The sequence below is a fragment of the Coturnix japonica genome, unplaced genomic scaffold (genome assembly GCF_054131305.1).
Source record: "Coturnix japonica strain WE unplaced genomic scaffold, WE-NBRP24 Scf054, whole genome shotgun sequence".
Lineage (NCBI taxonomy): Eukaryota > Metazoa > Chordata > Aves > Galliformes > Phasianidae > Coturnix > Coturnix japonica.
Window position 1 is genome coordinate 1,165,694 of NW_028188957.1, and position 17,900 is coordinate 1,183,593.

Here is a 17,900-nt window from a genome sequence, read left to right on the forward strand (position 1 = left end):
TTCTGTTGGGTTGAGTTGAAAGGGTTCTTATAGACCGCAGAGCCATAGGATGGTTCTGTTGGGCTGTGTGCTGTTGGGTTGGGTTGAAAGGGTTCTTATAGACCGCAGAGTCATAGGATGGTTCTGTTGGGCTGTGTTGGGTTGGGTTGAAAGGGTTCTTATGGACCGCAGAGTCATAGGATGGTTCTGTTGGGTTGGATTGAAAGGGTTCTTATAGACCGTAGAGCCATAGGATGGTTCTGTTGGGTTGGGTTGAAAGGGTTCTTATAGACCGTAGAGCCATAGGATGGGTTCTGTTGGGCTGTGTGCTGTTGGGTTGGGTTGAAAGGGTTCCTATGGACCACAGGGCCATGGGTTGGTTGTGTTCTGCTGTGTTTGGTTGTTGTGTTGGGTTGGAAGGGATCTTATAGACATAGAACAGTGTGCTGGGTTGTGTTCAGTTGTTGGGTTGGAATGGACCTTATAGATGACATCTATCTACCTTACAAAATACAGAAACATGGAATAAGTTGGGTTGGGTTGGAAGGGACCTTATATAGTGCTGTGGAATGGTCAGGTTGGAAGGTAACTTAGAGCCATAGGATGGGTTCTGTTGGGCTGTGTTGGGTTGGGTTGAAAGGGTTCTTATAGACTGCAGAGCCATAGGATGGGTTCTGTTGGGCTGTGTGCTGTTGGGTTGGGTTGAAAGGGTTCTTATAGACCGTAGAGCCATAGGATGGTTCTGTTGGGCTGTGTTGGGTTGGGTTGGGTTGAAAGGGTTCTTATGGACCACAGGGCCATGGGTTGGTTGTGTTCTGCTGTGTTTGGTTGTTGTGTTGGACTGGAAGGGATCTTATGGACATAGAACAGTGTGCTGGGTTGTGTTCACTTGTTGGGTTGGAATAGACCTCATAGATCACATCTATCTACCTTACACACTACAGAGACATCGAATGTTCTCAGTTAAGTTGGGTTGTTCAGGGTTGGAGGGGACCTTATCAATGACAGAGGCACAGAATGGGTTGAGTTGTGTTGTGATGTGTTGGATTGGGATGCAAAGTAACTTTACAGACCATGGAACGGTTGTGCTGGGTTGGGTTGGAAGGGACCCTATAGATTGCCTCTATCTACTTGATAAGACTACACAGACATGAATGAGTTGTGCAGGGTTGAAAAGGTCCTTGCAGACAACAGAGCCATGGAATGGTTGTGCTGGGTTGCGTTGTGTCAGATTGGGTTGGAAGGGACCTTATAGATTACAGAGATATGGAATGTGTTGTATTGGATTGTGCTCTTTTGGGTTGGAAGGATCCTTATAGGCCATAGAGCCATGGCATGGTTGTGTTGTGTTGGATTGGGTTGGAAGGGATCTTACAGACCACAGAGCCATGGCATGGATGTGTTGTGTTGTGATGTGTTGGAAGGGTCCTTACATACCACAGAGCCATGGCATGGATGTGTTATATTGGGCTGGGTTGAGTTGGAAGGGACCTTACAGACCACAGAGCCATGGAATCATTGTGTTGTGTTGGATTGGGTTGGAAGGGATCTTAACAACTACATCTATCTGCCTTACGGATTACAGAGCCACGGAATGGGTTGGGTTGGGTTGAGTTGGAAGGGACCTTACAGACCACAGAGCCATGGAATGGATGTGTTATGTTGGGTGGGGTTGTGTTGGAAGGGTCCTTACAGACCACAGAACCATGGCATGGTTGTGTTGTGTTGTGATGTGTTGGAAGGGTCCTTACAGACCACAGAGCTATGGAACAGATGCATTATGTTGGGTTGGGTTGTGTTAGAAAGGTCTTTACAGACCACAGAGCCATGGAATGGTTGTGTTTTGTTGGGTTGGGTTGAGTTGGAAGGGTCCTTACAGACCACAGAGCCATGGAATGGATGTGTTTTGTTGGGTTGGGTTGAGTTGGAAGGGACCTTACAGACCACAGAGCCATGGAATGGATGTGTTATGTTGGGTGGGGTTGTGTTGGAAGGGTCCTTACAGACCACAGAGCCATGGAATGGATGTGTTATGTTGGGTTGGGTTGTGTTGGAAAGGTCTTTACAGACCACAGAGCCATGGAATGGATGTGTTATGTTGGGTTGGGTTGAGTTGGAAGGGTCCTTACAGACCACAGAGCCATGGAACAGATGCATTATGTTGGGTTGGGTTGTATTGGAAAGGTCTTTACAGACCACAGAGCCATGGAACAGATGCATTATGTTGGGTGGGGTTGTGTTGGAAGGGTCCTTACAGACCACAGAGCCATGGAATGGATGTGTTATGTTGGGTTGGGTTGTGTTGGAAGGGTCCTTACAGACCACAGAGCCATGGAATGGATGTGTTATGTTGGGTTGGGTTGTGTTGGAAGGGTCCTTACAGACCACAGAGCCATGGAATGGATGTGTTGTGTTGGGTGGGGTTGTGTTGGAAGGGTCCTTACAGACCACAGAGTCACGGGATGGTTGTGTTGTATCGTGCTGTATTGTAGCATTATATGGGGAAGGACCGATTCAGGTGTGTGTGGGCACTACTTCAACACAAATCCTTTCAGCTTTTGATCGTTGTTTTCTTCCCAGCCACCATTTTTACCCCTCTTTTTTTACACCCTTTGTTTCCATCCCCGGTTGGAAATGACCCATAAGGATCTCCTGGCTTTGCACAGCACCTCCCAAAATTCAGATCTCCAAAAAACCCCAACCCAATAGGAAAGAACTCCATGGAGCGAGTTGTGCCTGCTGATATTGGCTTAGGATCAGGAGAATCCCCCGCTCCCAGCCCCCAGCCCCAAGCCCAGAGGTAGAGAGAGCAGGACAGAGCAGAGAGCAGAGCAGACTGAGCGCCCCACACTGTACCTTGGTCTCTACCTTTATCCCCAGAACCTGCAAAACAAGACGTGGGCATTGAGTGCTGGGGCCACCTGTAGGACCAGCCGGTCCCTGTGCAGCCCCCCTCCCCACCCCACCACCTGGAGCGCTCCGTGCCCCTCACCCAATGCCCCCCACCCCAATACCCACCTTGGTGCTGAAGTACTGGGAGATGTTCCTCAGGATGTCGGCCTCGACGCGGGACAGCAGCAGCTCCCTGGGAGCGTGTGAGGCCACGAACCCGTAGCACAGGATCAGGGCACTCTTGATCTTCTCCACTTCGTGGTCACTGCGGTCCTGGTGGGGTAGATAGGACGGTTCAGTGGGGGCTCTGGGGGAATCAGGGCCCCCTCCTTGTGCTTTGAGGTCTTCATGCCCCCCATTCTGTCAGCAGCAGAGGTGCCCAGAGCCCCATAGGACCACGTGGCACGTCCTCGCCTGAGACACGGGTTCCTGTTTGCCACCCACAGTTGTCACTGCAGCTCTGGTTGGGTTGGAAAGGTCCTCAAAGGTCACAGGGCCATGGGATGGTTGGGTTGGAAGGGTCCTTACAGATCATAAAGCCATGGGATGGTTGGGTTGGAAGGGTCCTTAAAGGTTATGGAACCAACAAGTGGTTGGGGTAGAAAGGTCCTTAAAGATCATAGAGCCATGGGATGGTTGGGTTGGAAGGGTCCTTACAGATCACAGAACTACAGCATGGTTGGGTTGGAAAGGATCTCCCACCCCACTCCTGCCATGGGCTGGCTGCCCCCCACCATCTCTGGCTTCCCAAGGCCCCATCCACAGCCTCACACACTTCACCCCTTCATCCTGAGAGCTGCTCCACCCCCGAGCATCCCTGTGCCCTCTCCTTCCCCCTCCACTCCCACCACCCCATGTCTCCCTGCACTGGGGCCCTCAGACCAGGACACGGTGCTGCCAATCCCCTTCTGCAGTCTGGGGTCCTCCAGCCCCACACCAAACACAATACGGCCCTTAGGGGGAACCGAGGCCCCTTACCTTGAAAATACTGAACAGCCCCACAGATTTCTTGAAGACATCGGACCTCACAAAATCCTCCAGCTTGGCCAGCGTTTCCTCCAGGTGATTTATTGCACAGATCCCGAAGCACGAAGCGAGTCCCTGGAGGGAGCGGAGAAAACACATTAGCAGAAAGCAATTAATTCCCAACCCCGGTGACACTTGAATAGAGCCCCGTGATTGGTTTAATTGCCCCCAGCTGAGCCGTGCCCAGCTGAGCTCAGCGCTGGCAGCCACTGCCCCCTATGGGGATGGGAGGTGTGGTGACACGGTGACATCAGCAAAGCAACACGGCACAGGAGGTGAGGATGGAACGCCATCAAGTGCTCATTCAGCCCTCAGCAGAGCTGTGCAAATGGGAGCAGCAAGAGACGGTGTTTGCACCACACAGAGAGGGGGCTGTGGTGCGGTGTGGTGCTCCTGGATGAGTGTGGGACCATAGGTGGGATAGTACAAATCCCAGTGCTCCAGCAGTGTCCCCCAGGGCAGAGCAGAAGGGAGCAGCACCTCCCTGCCCTGCTGGTCGCACTTTGGGCCACGCACCACAAGGTCCCCATTGGCCCAGTTGGCCACCAGGGCTCACTGCTGGCTCACGGACAACTGTAGGTCAACTGTTGGATCAAATGTTGAGTCAAACATTGGCCGAAGGTCGGTCAGCCAATGGCCAACTACTGGACAACTGCTGGTCAACCAATGGGTCAACTGTTGATCAACCACCGGTCAACTGTTGGTCTCACACTGGTCAAACGCTGGACAAACATTTGTCAACCGTTAGGTCAACTGTTGGATCAACCATTGGTCAACCACTGGTAAGACTGGCTAACCACTGGTTGAATACTCATCAACCACCAGTCAACTAGTTGTCAAGCATCTGTCAACCACTGGTCAACTGTTGGTCAATCCTTTGTCAACAGTTGAATCAACCGTTAGGTCAACCACTGGTAAGATACCAGCTAACCATTGGTCGAATACATGTCAACCACCAACCAGTTGTTAAGCATCTCTCAGCCACTGGTCAACTGTTGGTCAATCATTTGTCAACAGTTGGGTTAACCATTGGTCAACCACTGGCAAGACATTGGCTAACCACTGGTTGAATACTCGTCAACCAGTTGTCAAGCATCTCTCAGCCACTGGTCAACTGTTAGTCAATCCTTTGTCAACAGTTGGGTCAACCATTGGTAAGACATTGGATAACCACTGGTTGAATACTCATCAACCACCAGTCAACTAGTTGTCAAGCATCTGTCAACCACTGGTCAACTGTTGGTCAATCCTTTGTCAAGAGCTGGGTCAACCGTTGGTCAACCATTGGCTAACCATGACCTGCAGGTCCTTCTTGGCCGAGTGTTTTGCCACACACCCCACCGTGTCTGCAAGGAGCATGAATGCTCCAAAGAGCACAGCATGGAGGGAGGACGGATGTCAGCAACGCAGCCAAGAGCTGCCAGAGCCCAGGGGATCTCCTCACCCCCAGGAAGAAGCACCAGGAGTGGGAGGAGACCCTCCTATAGGATGACAGAACTACAGAAATGAAGGGGATGGAAGGGAACTCTGGAGATCTCCCAGTAAAACCGATTCTCTATGGGCTGTGCTCGAGCAAAGAGGGGAGAGAGCTCCACCTGGGGGGAGCCTGCTGCATTTGCACTCCCCAAAAGGCATCAATAAATCTTCGGTGACTCAGCCACGGTCACAACACAGCACTGAGCTCACCGGGATGGGCAGTGGGAAGCCCCATAGCCCCCCATGGGGCCATGTGAGCCCCAGCCTGGGGACGCAGCAGGACCCCAAATCCTCTTCAGGCCTCTCTCACCTCCCACTCTGCCTCCTCGTTGTACCGGGCCGTTTCCAGCAGCTCCTGCAGCTGCTTCTGGACCAACTCTTTGCTCACGCATGCCCCAAGCGTCGTCCCGATGCACTTGTACAGAAAGTTCTGGAAGGACAAAGGAGCATTAGGGACCTGAGCATCCAGCATGGACACGAGGACAGCAGGACAGACATCGGGACTGACTGCTGCCCCAGGACGAGCCCTTGACACACCGCTGCATGCACTGGAAATGGGAAGAATTCCACTTTCAAATGCGCCCACCCGCCCTAATCAACCCGCTAATACTTTAGAATCATAGAATTACCCAGGTTGGAAAAGACCTTGACGATCATCAGGTCCAACCGCAGCCCAACCAGAACCCTATAACCATAGTACTCTATAACCATAGTACGCTATAACCAGAACCCTAACTCTAACAACCCTACACTAAATCATATCCCTCAGTGAGGGAACATAGCGACCCGTAGAGACAAACAGCGACACACAGAGACCCATAGTGACCCCATAGAGATCCATAGTGACCCATAGCGTCCTATAGAGACTCATAGAGACCCATAGAATCATAGAATGACCCAGGTTGGAAAAGACCTTGAAGATCATCAAGTCCAACTGCAGCCTAACCAGAACCCTATAACCATAGTACCCTATACCCATAGTACCCTATACCCATAGTACCCTATAACCAGAACCCTAACTCTAACAACCCTACACTAAATCATATCCCTGAACACCACATCCAAATGGCTCTTAAACACACCCAGGGATGGCGATTCAACCACCTCCCTGGGGAGCCTATTCCACTTTAATTCCCTCCCAGCACAGAGGTGCAGCAGGAAGGACGATGCTTTGGACAGCCCTACACACCAGACTGGTCCCAGTGAGGACCATCCCAGTGCTGGTCCCACATCCCTCACCTTCTCAGTGGGGAACCCGTTGTAGCCGTTGAGCTGCCGGCACATCTCCATCACAAAGTGGCAGATCCAAGCGTTGTCTGAAACGGCCGCCAGTGTCTCCTGCAGGAGCTGGGTCACAGAACCACAGGGTGGTCAAGGTTGGAAAGCTCTAGAGCTCGCCCAGCCCAACCAACCCCCTCCTTGTACCCCCACCCCCAAGATAGCCATCAGCACAGCCCAGACCCCTCCCAGCCTTCTCTCCCCCTGGGGCTCTCAGCCTGTCCCCACCAGGAGGGGCTCCAGGCCCCCCCCATCCCCACCCCCTCCGCTGGGCTCTCCCAGCAGTTCCCAGTCTGCCCTGAACTGGGAGCCCAGCACTGGACGCAGTGCTCCAGCAGTGCCCCCCAGGGCAGAGCAGAGGGGAGCAGCACCTCCTGCCCTGCTGGCTGCGCTATGTGCAATGCACCACAGGGTCCCGTTGGCCCTCTTGGCCACCAGGGCTCACTGCTGCCTTGTGGTCAACCATTGGTCAACTGTTGGTCAATCACTGGTCATACACTGGCCAATTGTTGGTCATCTGTTGGTCAACAGTTGGTCAACCGTTGGCCTTCTTGGCCACCAGGGCTCACTGCTGGCTCATGGTCAACTGCTGCCAAACAGCTGGTTAACAACTGATCAACCACCAGGTCAACTGTTGGTCAGTTGTTGGTCAACCACTGGGTCAACCATTGGCCAACCACTGGATCAACCATTTGTCATCTACTGGTCAACTGTTGGGTCAACCACTGGTCAACTGTTGAGTCAACCATTGGCCAACTTGGAAGGGTCCTTACAGATCAGAGAACCATAGGATGTGTTGGGTTGAGTTGGAAAGGGTTGGACCGGTCCAGCCCCATCCCGGTACATGGATCCCAAGCGCCAGAGCCACCCCCACCTCACCCTCCCACCTCCAGCAGTGCAGAAGCACCCACCAGCAGCAGCTCCTCTTCCCACTCCTCCGGGTGCAGCGACATCTCAGTATTCCCTAGGACAAAAATCCTTTGTGCTCTTCTACCCCCAAAGGGTCTCGGGCAGCTCCCTACCCCCATAGAGAAACCCCCTCCTACCCTCAATACGCTCCACCAGCAGAGGAACCCTTTTGCTCCAGAGCTGCTCCAGCGCGGGGTGGACGCTGCAGCACAAAGCGTGTAGGAGCCGCAGGGCTGCTGCGCCCCGACCATCCCCGGTGTACGGCCGGGAGGACACCACCTACAAAGGGAGCAATGTGTTGGGTTGGAAGAGTCCTGACAGGTCACAGAGGCACAGAAGGGGTTGGGAGGGTCCTTGAAGGTCACAGAGGAATGGAAGAGTTGGGTTGGGAGGGTGCTGAAAGTTCATAAAGCCATATAATGAGTTGGGATGGTCCTTGAAGGTCACAGAGCATGGAAGAGTTGGGTTGGGAGGGTGCTGAAAGTTCATAGAGACATATAATGAGTTGGGAGGGTCCTTGAAGGTCACAGAGCAATGGAATGGTTGGGTTGGAAGGGTCCTTAAAGATCACAAAGCCATAAAAAGGGTGGGGTTAGAAGGGTCTCTGAAGATCAAAGAAAGATGGAATCAGAGTATGACTTGGGTTGGAAGGGTCATTAAAGACAACAAAGCTATGGAATGAGTTGGATTGGAAAGGTCCTTAAAGGTCATAGAATCATGGAATGGCTGGGTTGGAAGGGCCATTAAAGATCAAAAAAGCATGGAATTACAGCATGACTTGAGTTGGAAGGGTCCTTACAGATCAGAGAACCACAGGATGTGTTGGGTTGAGTTGGAAAGACCCCCCTGCCATGGGCTGGCTGGCCCCCAGCTCTGGCTGCCCAGGACCCCCCCCCCCACGCCCTCGGGCAGCTCCAGGGATGGGTACCCACAGCTCCGGGCTGCAGGGATGGGGCTGCACCGCCTCTGGTTGGAGGATTTCCCCACACCTGAGCCCAGTCTGTTGGGTTCAACCCATTCCCCCCGTGTCCCATTGCCCTCATATCATCACCCAACAAGGCGAAGCTCTCTGCCCCCACACCACGTACCAGCAGCCGCGTTGTTAGGGCGTGGGGCGAAGGAAGATTTCCTACAACAGATGGAAAATGGCGTAAGACAGCATCTCCCTCTAACCCCAGGCAGATCAACCTTCCCCACACACCCGTACCAACCGTTGAGGTCGTATGGGATCAGGGACGCGTTCCCTCCCTCCTCTCGTTTCTTCACGGACAAATGCATGAGGCTCTTGCAGATGGGAGTCAGCGCGTTGGTGAACTGCACGGGGGTGATGAACTCCAGGAGGTACGGCCACAGCACCTGCAGGGGATGGGGGATGCAGAGCCCACAGTGCAGCGGGATGGGAGGGGGGAGATGACAGCTCCAGGGGTTTTCAGAGCAGCATGGAGTTGTTAAGGTTCAATGAGAATTGTGATGGCCCCAACCCAACACCAACCCACCCCATCATGGCCCTAAATAGACCCACAGAGTCATTAAGGTTGGAAGAGACCTTCAGGATCATCCAGTCCAGCACCAACACATCCCACCACGACCCTGAATAGACCTTTAGAATCACTAAAGTCAGAGGAGACCTCCAAGATTCTCCAATCCAACCGTAACCCAACCCACTACGGCCCTAAATAGATCCATAGAGTCATTAAGTTTGGGAGAGACTTCTAGGATCCCCAAGTCCAATGGTCAGCTCACCCCACTGCAACCCTAAACAGAACTAGAGATTCCGTGAGGTTGGAGAAGACCACCAAGATCATCCAGTCCAACCCCAACCCAGCCCACTATGGCCCTAAGTAGAACCATAGAGTCATTGAGATTGGAAGAGACCTACAAGATCCCCAAGCCCAACACCTCTCCACCATGACCCTAAATAGAACCACAAAGTCATTAAGGTCAGAAGAGACCTCCAAGATCTCCCAGTCCAACCTCAACCCACCCCTTCCAGCTGGAAGGGTGCTCAGGGATATGACCCTAGAAAGACTCACAGAATCATCAAGGTTGGAAAAGACCTCCAAGATCCCCAACCCCACTCCAACCCGTCCCACTGAACACGTTCCCAAGTGCTACACCTCCCAGGTTTGAACAACCCCGGGGATGATGACCCCAACACCACTTCTCCGTTCCATTTCCCAATGGAGCACTTAATGGGGTTTACTGGGGTTTACTGGGTTTACTACATATATTAATGGTAGGTGGATGGTTGGACTGGGTGCTCTTGGTGGTCCATCCCAACCTCGGTGATTCAGTGATTCCATGACTCTGAGCCCCCCTGAACCCAGCACTCAGAGGGGATGGGATGGTGACAGAGGAGGGTACGTCCCCCCAGAGCAGCGGGTGACGGGACACCGGCGCACACTCACGTTGTTCATCCGATCGACGGTGGTGCTGAGGAGGAGGAGCGTGTTGACGCTGATGCTCCGCACGCTGTCACTCGTGGGGTCATCCCCGTCTGGGAGCGGCTTCTGGGGCTGCGGGGAGGGAAAGTCATCAAAACCCCAAATTATGGATCAGAGAATCATAAAACCACCTAAGGGCTGGGTTGGAAGGGTCCTGAAAGGTCAGAGAACTATAGAACTGCAGAATGGTTGGGTTGGAAGGGTCCTGGAAGGTCAGAGAACCGTAGAACTGCACAATGGTTGGGTTGAAAGGGCCCTGAAAGGTCAGAGAACCATAGAACTGCACAGTGATTGGGTTGGAAGGGTCCTGAAAGGTCAGAGAATCATAGAACTGGAGAATGGTTGGGTTGGAAGGGTCCTGAAAGGTCAGAGAACCATAGAACTGGAGAATGGTTGGGTTGGAAGGGTCCTGGAAGGTCAGAGAAGCATAGAACTACACAATGGTTGGGTTGAAAGGGCCCTGAAAGGTCAGAGAACCATAGAACTGCACAGTGATTGGGTTGGAAGGGTCCTGAAAGGTCAGAGAATCATAGAACTGGAGAATGGTTGGGTTGGAAGGGTCCTGAAAGGTCAGAGAACTATAGAACTGCAGAACGGTTGGGTAGGAAGGGTCCTGAAAGGTCAGAGAAGCATAGAACCACAGAATGGTTGGGTTGGAAGGGTCCCGAAAAGTCAGAGAACCATAGAACTGCACAATGGTTGGGTTGGAAGGGTCCTGAAAGGTCAGAGAATCATAGAACTGGAGAATGGTTGGGCTGGAAGGGTCCTGGAAGGTCAGAGAACCATAGAACTGCAGAAGGGTTGGGTTGGAAGGGTCCTGAAAGGTCAGAGAATCATAGAACTGGAGAATGGTTGGGCTGGAAGGGTCCTGAAAGATCATGGAACCATAGAACTGCACAATGGTTGGGTTGGAAGGGTCCTGAAAGGTCAGAGAATCATAGAACTGCACAATGGTTGGGTTGGAAGGGTCCTGAAAGATCATGGAATCACAGAACTGTAGAACAGCTGGATTGGAAAGGTCCTGAAAGGTTAGAGAATGGTGGGATAGCAAAGCAATTGGGTTGGAAGGGTCCTTATAGATCAGAGTCGCAGGACCACTGAACAGATGTGTTGGAATGGTCCTGTAAGATCCCAGAATGATACAATGGGCTGGGTTGGGAGGGTCCTGAAAGATCCCACCACTATAGGATGGATTGGGTTGGGTTGGAAGTGTGCTTATAGATCAGAAACACAGAACTACTCAACAGTTGGGTTGGATGGGTCCTGAAAGATCCCACCACTATAGGATGGATTGGGTTGGGTTGGGTTGGAAGTGTGCTTATAGATCAGAAACATAGAACTACTCAACAGTTGGGTTGGGAGGGTCCTGAAAGATCCCACCACTATAGGATGGATTGGGTTGGGTTGGAAGTGTGCTTATAGATCAGAAACACAGAACTACTCAACAGTTGGGTTGGATGGGTCCTGAAAGATCCCACCACTATAGGATGGATTGGGTTGGGTTGGGTTGGAAGTGTGCTTATAGATCAGAAACATAGAACTACTCAACAGTTGGGTTGGGAGGGTCCTGAAAGACCCCACCACTATAGGATGGATTGGGTTGGGTTGGAAGTGTGCTTATAGATCAGAAACATAGAACTACTCAACAGTTGGGTTGGGAGGGTCCTGAAAGATCCCACCACTATAGGATGGATTGGGTTGGGTTGGAAGTGTGCTTATAGATCAGAAACATAGAACTACTCAACAGTTGGGTTGGGAGGGTCCTGAAAGACCCCACCACTATAGGATGGATTGGGTTGGGTTGGAAGTGTGCTTATAGATCAGAAACATAGAACTACTCAACAGTTGGGTTGGGAGGGTCCTGAAAGATCCCACCACTATAGGATGGATTGGGTTGGGTTGGAAGTGTGCTTATAGATCAGAAACATAGAACTACTCAACAGTTGGGTTGGATGGGTCCTGAAAGATCACAGAGCCGTAGGGCAGGTGGGGTAGGGTGAGGGGCTGCCAGACCCTTACCGCATCTGAGGGCAGGGCGCACTGCCGCACCAGGAACTCCAGCATGGCCTCCCCACCAGGCTGCTCCAGGTAGCCGTGGTGAGCCATGGCACTGATCACCTGCACCACGGCACGTCTCACCTGCGACCACAAGGAGGCACCAGGGTTGGAATCACCATCAAGATCACCACGGTCGCCAAGTCTGACCAGCAGCCCACCCCCACCGTGCCCACACAGAAGACTGAACTGCCATTAATGGTGGAGAAGACCCCCAAGACCACCCAGTCCAACCAGTGGGCAGCGCTGGGACCAGGTGAGGAGCTCCAGAAATGGGGGAAGGGCTCTGGGAACACCCAGGTTTTGGGGAACCACCTTTGCTCACCTTGTTGTTGCTGTCTTGGAGGGGAAGTTTCATGGAAGAAAGGATGGAGGGCTTTTTAATCTCCATCTGAGAGGCTGCAAAAAGAAGGACGGACACCCGAGGTCAGTGATGATGATGCAGCTCTGCTCCCTTCCTCCTCCTCCTCCCCCAACCCCATCACTGTCTGACACCATGATGGCAGAGCTGGATGCTCAGAGCTCCCGCCGTACTCACGGGCGCTGTTGATGATCTGCCTCATGATGAGCAACGTCCCCACGCGCGTCTTCTCGCTGCTGCTCTCCAGTTTGGGGAGGAGGAAGGTCAGCACTCGGTCAGGGAAGGAGCAGGCTGTGGGACAGCAATGGGGGATGTATTGCACTGCGCCCCAATGGGCCCTACCCATGGGACTGTGCCCCATGGGGGGCAGAAAGCCATGGTCAACTGGAGCTGGGGTCACCCCATGGCTCTATGATCTGCAAGGACCCTTCCAACCCAACCATTCCATAGCTCTAATGATCTGTAAGGACCTTCCCAACACATCTACTCCACTGCTCTATGATCTCCAAAGACCCTTCCCAGACCCTTCCCACCCAACCATTCCATAGCTCTAATGATCTGTGAGGACCTTCCCAACACAACCATTCCAGAGCTCTATGATCTCCAAAGACCCTTCCCAGACCCTTCCCACCCAACCATTCCATACCTCTAATGATCTGTGAGGACCTTCCCAACACAACCATTCCAGAGCTCTATGATCTCCAAAGACCCTTCCCAGACCCTTCCCACCCAACCATTCCAGAGCTCTGTAAGGACTCTTCCAGCCCAACCACACCGTGACTCCACAATCAATAAAGTCTCTTCCAACACAACCCATTCTATGCTTCTATGACCTTCAACAAGCTTTCCAACCCAACCATCCCATGGTTCTATGATCTTTAAGGACCAACCTTTACAACCCAACTATTCCACAGCTCTTGGATCTTTAAGGACCTTCCCAACCCAACTCAATCCATGTTTCTATGATTTGGAGAAATGCTTTGACCCCAGATCCCTGCCCATGGAAGGGGCTGGTGTGCCCCAAAGGGAGCAGAGGTGGCCCTGAGCAGCGCCCCACAGCCTGTTTCTACCAGCCTTCAGAACCACTCAGGTTGGAGAAGACCTCCAGGATCAGTTCGGGTTGGAAAGGACCTTTAAGATCATAGAATCAAAGAATGGTTTGGATTGGAAGGGATCCTCTAGTTCCTGCCTCCTACTACAGGCAGGGACACCTCCCAGCAGACCAGGTTCCTCAAAGTCCCATCCAGCCCAGCCCCTTGAATGCTTACAGGGAGGTGGTACCCCAACCCACCCCCACATTGACCCTAAACAGACCCATAGAATCAGTAAGGTTGGAGAAGACCTCCAAGCTCCTCCAGTCCAACCCCAACCCACAACCACCATGACCCTAAATAGACCCATAAAATCAATAAAGTTGGAGAAGACCTCCGACGTCATACAGTCCAACCCCAGCCCACCCCCACCATGCCCCTGAATAGACCCATGGAATCATCAAGGTTGGAAGAGACCTCCAACCAAGATCCCTAAGCTGAACCTCAGCCCACCCCACCATGATCCTAAATAGAACCGTGGAATCATTCGGGGTGGAAGAGACCTCCAAGATCCCCCAGACCAACAGAATCAGATCCACAGAATCAGACCAACCCCAACCCACACCCACCATGACCCTAAATAGTGACCTTAAATAGATCCACAGAATCATTCAGGGTGGACAAGACCTCCAAAATCCCTAAGCCGAACCTCAGCCCACCCCACCATGACCCTAAATAGAACCATGGAATCATTCGGAGTGGAAGAGACCTCCAAGATCCCCCAGACCAACCCCAACCCACACCCACCATGATCCTAAATAGACCCATAGAGTCATTAAGGTTAGAGAAGACCTCCAAGCTCCTCCAGTCCAACCCCAACTCCCCCCACTGCGACCTTAAATAGATCCACAGAATCATTCAGGGTGGACAAGACCTCCAAAATCCCTAAGCCGAACCTCAGCCCACCCCACCATGACCCTAAATAGAAACATGGAATCATTCGGGGTGGAAGAGACCTCCAAGATCCCCCAGACCAACCCCAACCCACACCCACCATGACCCTAAATAGACCCATAGAGTCATTAAGGTTAGAGAAGACCTCCAAGCTCCTCCAGTCCAACCCCAACTCCCCCCACTGTGACCTTAAATAGATCCACAGAATCATTAAGGTTGGAAGAGACCTTCAAGATCCTCCTGACCAACCCCAACCCACAACCACCATGACCCTAAATAGACACATGGAATCAATAAGGTTGAAGAAGACCTTTGAGGTCATCCAGTCCAACCCCAATCCACCCCCACCATGACCCTAAATAGATCAATGGAATCATTAAGGTTGGAAGAGACCTCCAAGATCCCCCAGACCAACCCCAACCCACAACCACCACGACCCTAAACAGACCCATAAAATCCATAAGGTTGGAGAAGACCTCCGAGGGGTCACATCACGCCTTACCGAGCACAGTGAAACACCGAAGGACCTCCGTGTGGTTTTTGACGGTCAGGGGCACAGCGGGGTCGGCAGGAGTGCAGATCTGGAGGATTAAGGCTGGGTTTGGGGGGGTGACAGCATCCCCATGTGGGCACCAAGCTCCACACCCACCAAGCATGGGGTGGGAGCAGGGCAACATCTCCTATGGGGTAGGGGGACCCACCAGGACCCAATGCCTTCGGCTGTGCCCCCTGCCCCCTATCCAAAACGACTCGACCCATCCAGGTGCTACGCAAGCAAGGGGTTCTTATGGGGTTCTAAAGGTTCCTTAAAGAGTCCTATGGGGTCCTTATGGGGTTCTTATGGAGTCAGGAGGAGTTTATAGGGTCCTTATGGGGTTCTATGGGTTCCTTAAAGAGTCCTATGGGGTCTTTATAGAGTCCTCATGGGGTTCTTATGGAGTCAGGGGGCTTTCAGAGGGTACGTTTTGGGTTCTTATGACGTGTTATGGGGTGAAGAGGGCTGTATAGGGTATTTACGGGGTCCTTATGAAGCTCTTATGGGGTCAGGGGGCTTTCATAGGGTACATTTTGGGTTCTTATGAGGGTTAAGGGGTGAGGAGGGCTGTATAGGGTACTTACAGGATCCTTATGGGGTTCTTATGGGATCAGGAGGGGGTGCAGGTAACTTAACCCTAACCCTAACCCTAACCCTTACCTGGGGGTGCAGGTAACCTAACCCTAACCCTAACCCCTACCTGGGGGTGCAGGTAACCTAACCCTAACCCTAACCTCTACCTGGGGGTGCAGGTAACTTAACCCTAACCCTAACCCCTACCTGGGGGTGCAGGTACCCTAAACCTAACCCCTACCTGGGGGTGCAGGTACCCTAAACCTAACCCCTACCTGGGGGTGCAGGTAACCTAACCCTAACCCTAACCCGTACCTGTGGGTGCAGGGTGCCCAGCAGCGCGTCCAGCTGCACGTCCAGGCTGCGGCTGCCGATGTCAACGGAGGCTTCCAGGATCTGACAGAGGCTCTGGAATCAGAGGGGGGAACATTGGGAGCTCACAGCCAAAAGGAGGGTCCGTTCCTCAGCACTGCAGGAGGGGACCATGGGGCCAGCAGGGGGGGGGGGGGTTGGAATGAAGTGCACCCCACAGCTCCCACCACTGGGGGCAGCCATATGGGGTGGGTGGATGGGACTGTACATGGATGGTGGGATGAGATGCTCGCAGGATGATGCATTTTTGGGGCATTTCCCATCACTTCCCCATGGTCATACACAGCCCCGCGCTCACCTTGGAGATGTAGAAGGTCTCCGTGTGCTTCTTGTAGAGGGAGAGCACAGCTGGGATCAGCTTGGGGAGCTGCTCCTCCAGCTTCTCACCGGGCATCAGGTAACTCATGGCTCCCAGAGCCTCCACCACCGCCAGCCGGAGCTGTGGGGATAATGAGTGTTAATGAGGGCAGATAATGAGTGTTAATGAGGGCAGGGAGATCCCACACGGCCCCAAAGACCCCATTGTGAATCCTAATTAGAGCCATCGAGTCATTAAGGTTGGAAGAGACCTCCAAAATTCCCTTGTTCAACCCCAACCCTTCCCCATCATGACCCTAAATAGAACCATAAAGTCATTAAGGTTGGAAGAGACATCCAGAATTCCCAAGTCCAACCTCAACCCTTCCCCATCGTGACCCTAAATAGAGTCATGGAGTCGTTAAGGTTGGAAGACACCTCCAGGATCACCCAGTCCAACCCCAAACCATCCCTATCACGATCCTAAATTGATCGATAGAATCAGTACGGTTGGAAAAGACCTCCGGGATCACCCAGTCCAACCCCAACCCACCCCACTGCAACCCTAAAGAGAACCACAGAGTCATTAAGGTTGGAAGAGACCACCAGGATCAACGAGTCCACTCTCAACCCATCCCCATCATGACCCTAAATAGAACCACAGAGTCATTCAGGTTGGAAAAGAGCTTCTACATCCCCAAGTCCAACCCCAACCCATTCACCACGACCCTGTATAGAACCACAGTATCATTCAAGTTGGAGATCATCCAGCCCAACCCCAATCCATCCACACAATGATCCTAAATAGAACTATAGCACATTTAAAGTTTGAAAAGAGCTTCTAGATCCCCAAGTCCAACCCCAACCCATTCACCACGACCCTATACAACTACAGTATCATTCAAGTTGGAGAAGATCTCCAAGATCATCCAGCCCAACCCCAATCCATCCACACCACAATCCTAAATAGAACCACAGAGCATTTAACATTTGAAAAGAGCTTCTACATCCCCAAATCCAACCCCAACACACCCCACAGCAACCCTAAAGAGAACCACAGAGTCATTAAGGTTGGAAGAGACCGCCAGGATCACCCAGTCCAACCCCAAACCATCTCCATCATGACCCTAAATAGAACCACAGAGTCATTCAGGTTGGAAAAGAGCTTCTACATCCCCAAGTCCAACCCCAACACATTCACCACGACCCTATATAGAACCACAGTATCATTCAAGTTGGAGAAGATCTCCAAGATCATCCAGCCCAACCCCAATCCATCCACACCATGATCCTAAATAGAACCACAGAGCATTTAACATTTGAAAAGAGCTTCTACATCCCCAAATCCAACCCCAACCCACCCCACAGCAACCCTAAAGAGAACCACAGAGTCATTAAGGTTGGAAGAGACCACCAGGATCACCCAGTCCAACCCCAAACCATCTCCATCATGACCCTAAATAGAACCACAGAGTCATTCAGGTTGGAAAAGAGCTTCTACATCCCCAAGTCCAACCCCAACACATTCACCACGACCCTATATAGAACCACAGTATCATTCAAGTTGGAGAAGATCTCCAAGATCATCCAGCCCAACCCCAATCCATCCACACCACGATCCTAAATAGAACCACAGAGCATTTAACATTTGAAAAGAGCTTCTACATCCCCAAATCCAACCCCAACACACCCCACAGCAACCCTAAAGAGAACCACAG

At 52.3% G+C, this 17,900-nt stretch overlaps 1 protein-coding gene across 7 annotated transcripts in view; it reads right to left on the reverse strand.

The window, feature by feature from the left end:
• Positions 1 to 17,900, reverse strand: part of MROH1 (maestro heat like repeat family member 1) — a 66,707-nt gene that overhangs the window by 38,639 nt on the left and 10,168 nt on the right. For 4 of the 7 annotated variants that reach the window (XR_014941024.1, XM_085533127.1, XM_015850410.3 and 1 more), the window contains exons 7-22: positions 16,184 to 16,324; positions 15,829 to 15,921; positions 14,908 to 14,986; positions 12,598 to 12,711; positions 12,385 to 12,458; positions 12,024 to 12,143; positions 9,969 to 10,076; positions 8,772 to 8,916; positions 8,649 to 8,689; positions 7,698 to 7,839; positions 7,563 to 7,615; positions 6,613 to 6,720; positions 5,684 to 5,803; positions 3,850 to 3,972; positions 2,998 to 3,144; positions 2,836 to 2,862 (exon numbers count right to left, since the gene is read on the reverse strand). Coding sequence is in view for 5 of the 7 variants with exons in the window: in XM_085533127.1 (XP_085389253.1) it covers positions 2,836 to 2,862; positions 2,998 to 3,144; positions 3,850 to 3,972; positions 5,684 to 5,803; positions 6,613 to 6,720; positions 7,563 to 7,615; positions 7,698 to 7,839; positions 8,649 to 8,689; positions 8,772 to 8,916; positions 9,969 to 10,076; positions 12,024 to 12,143; positions 12,385 to 12,458; positions 12,598 to 12,711; positions 14,908 to 14,986; positions 15,829 to 15,921; positions 16,184 to 16,324 (1,635 nt within the window). In the remaining 2 variants the exon portion in view is untranslated. Of the gene's footprint in view, positions 1 to 2,835; positions 2,863 to 2,997; positions 3,145 to 3,849; positions 3,973 to 5,683; positions 5,804 to 6,612; positions 6,721 to 7,562; positions 7,616 to 7,697; positions 7,840 to 8,648; positions 8,690 to 8,771; positions 8,917 to 9,968; positions 10,077 to 12,023; positions 12,144 to 12,384; positions 12,459 to 12,597; positions 12,712 to 14,907; positions 14,987 to 15,828; positions 15,922 to 16,183; positions 16,325 to 17,900 lie in introns of those variants that run through there. The other 3 variants (XR_014941025.1, XM_015850411.3, XM_085533129.1) reach the window with 2 other exon arrangements.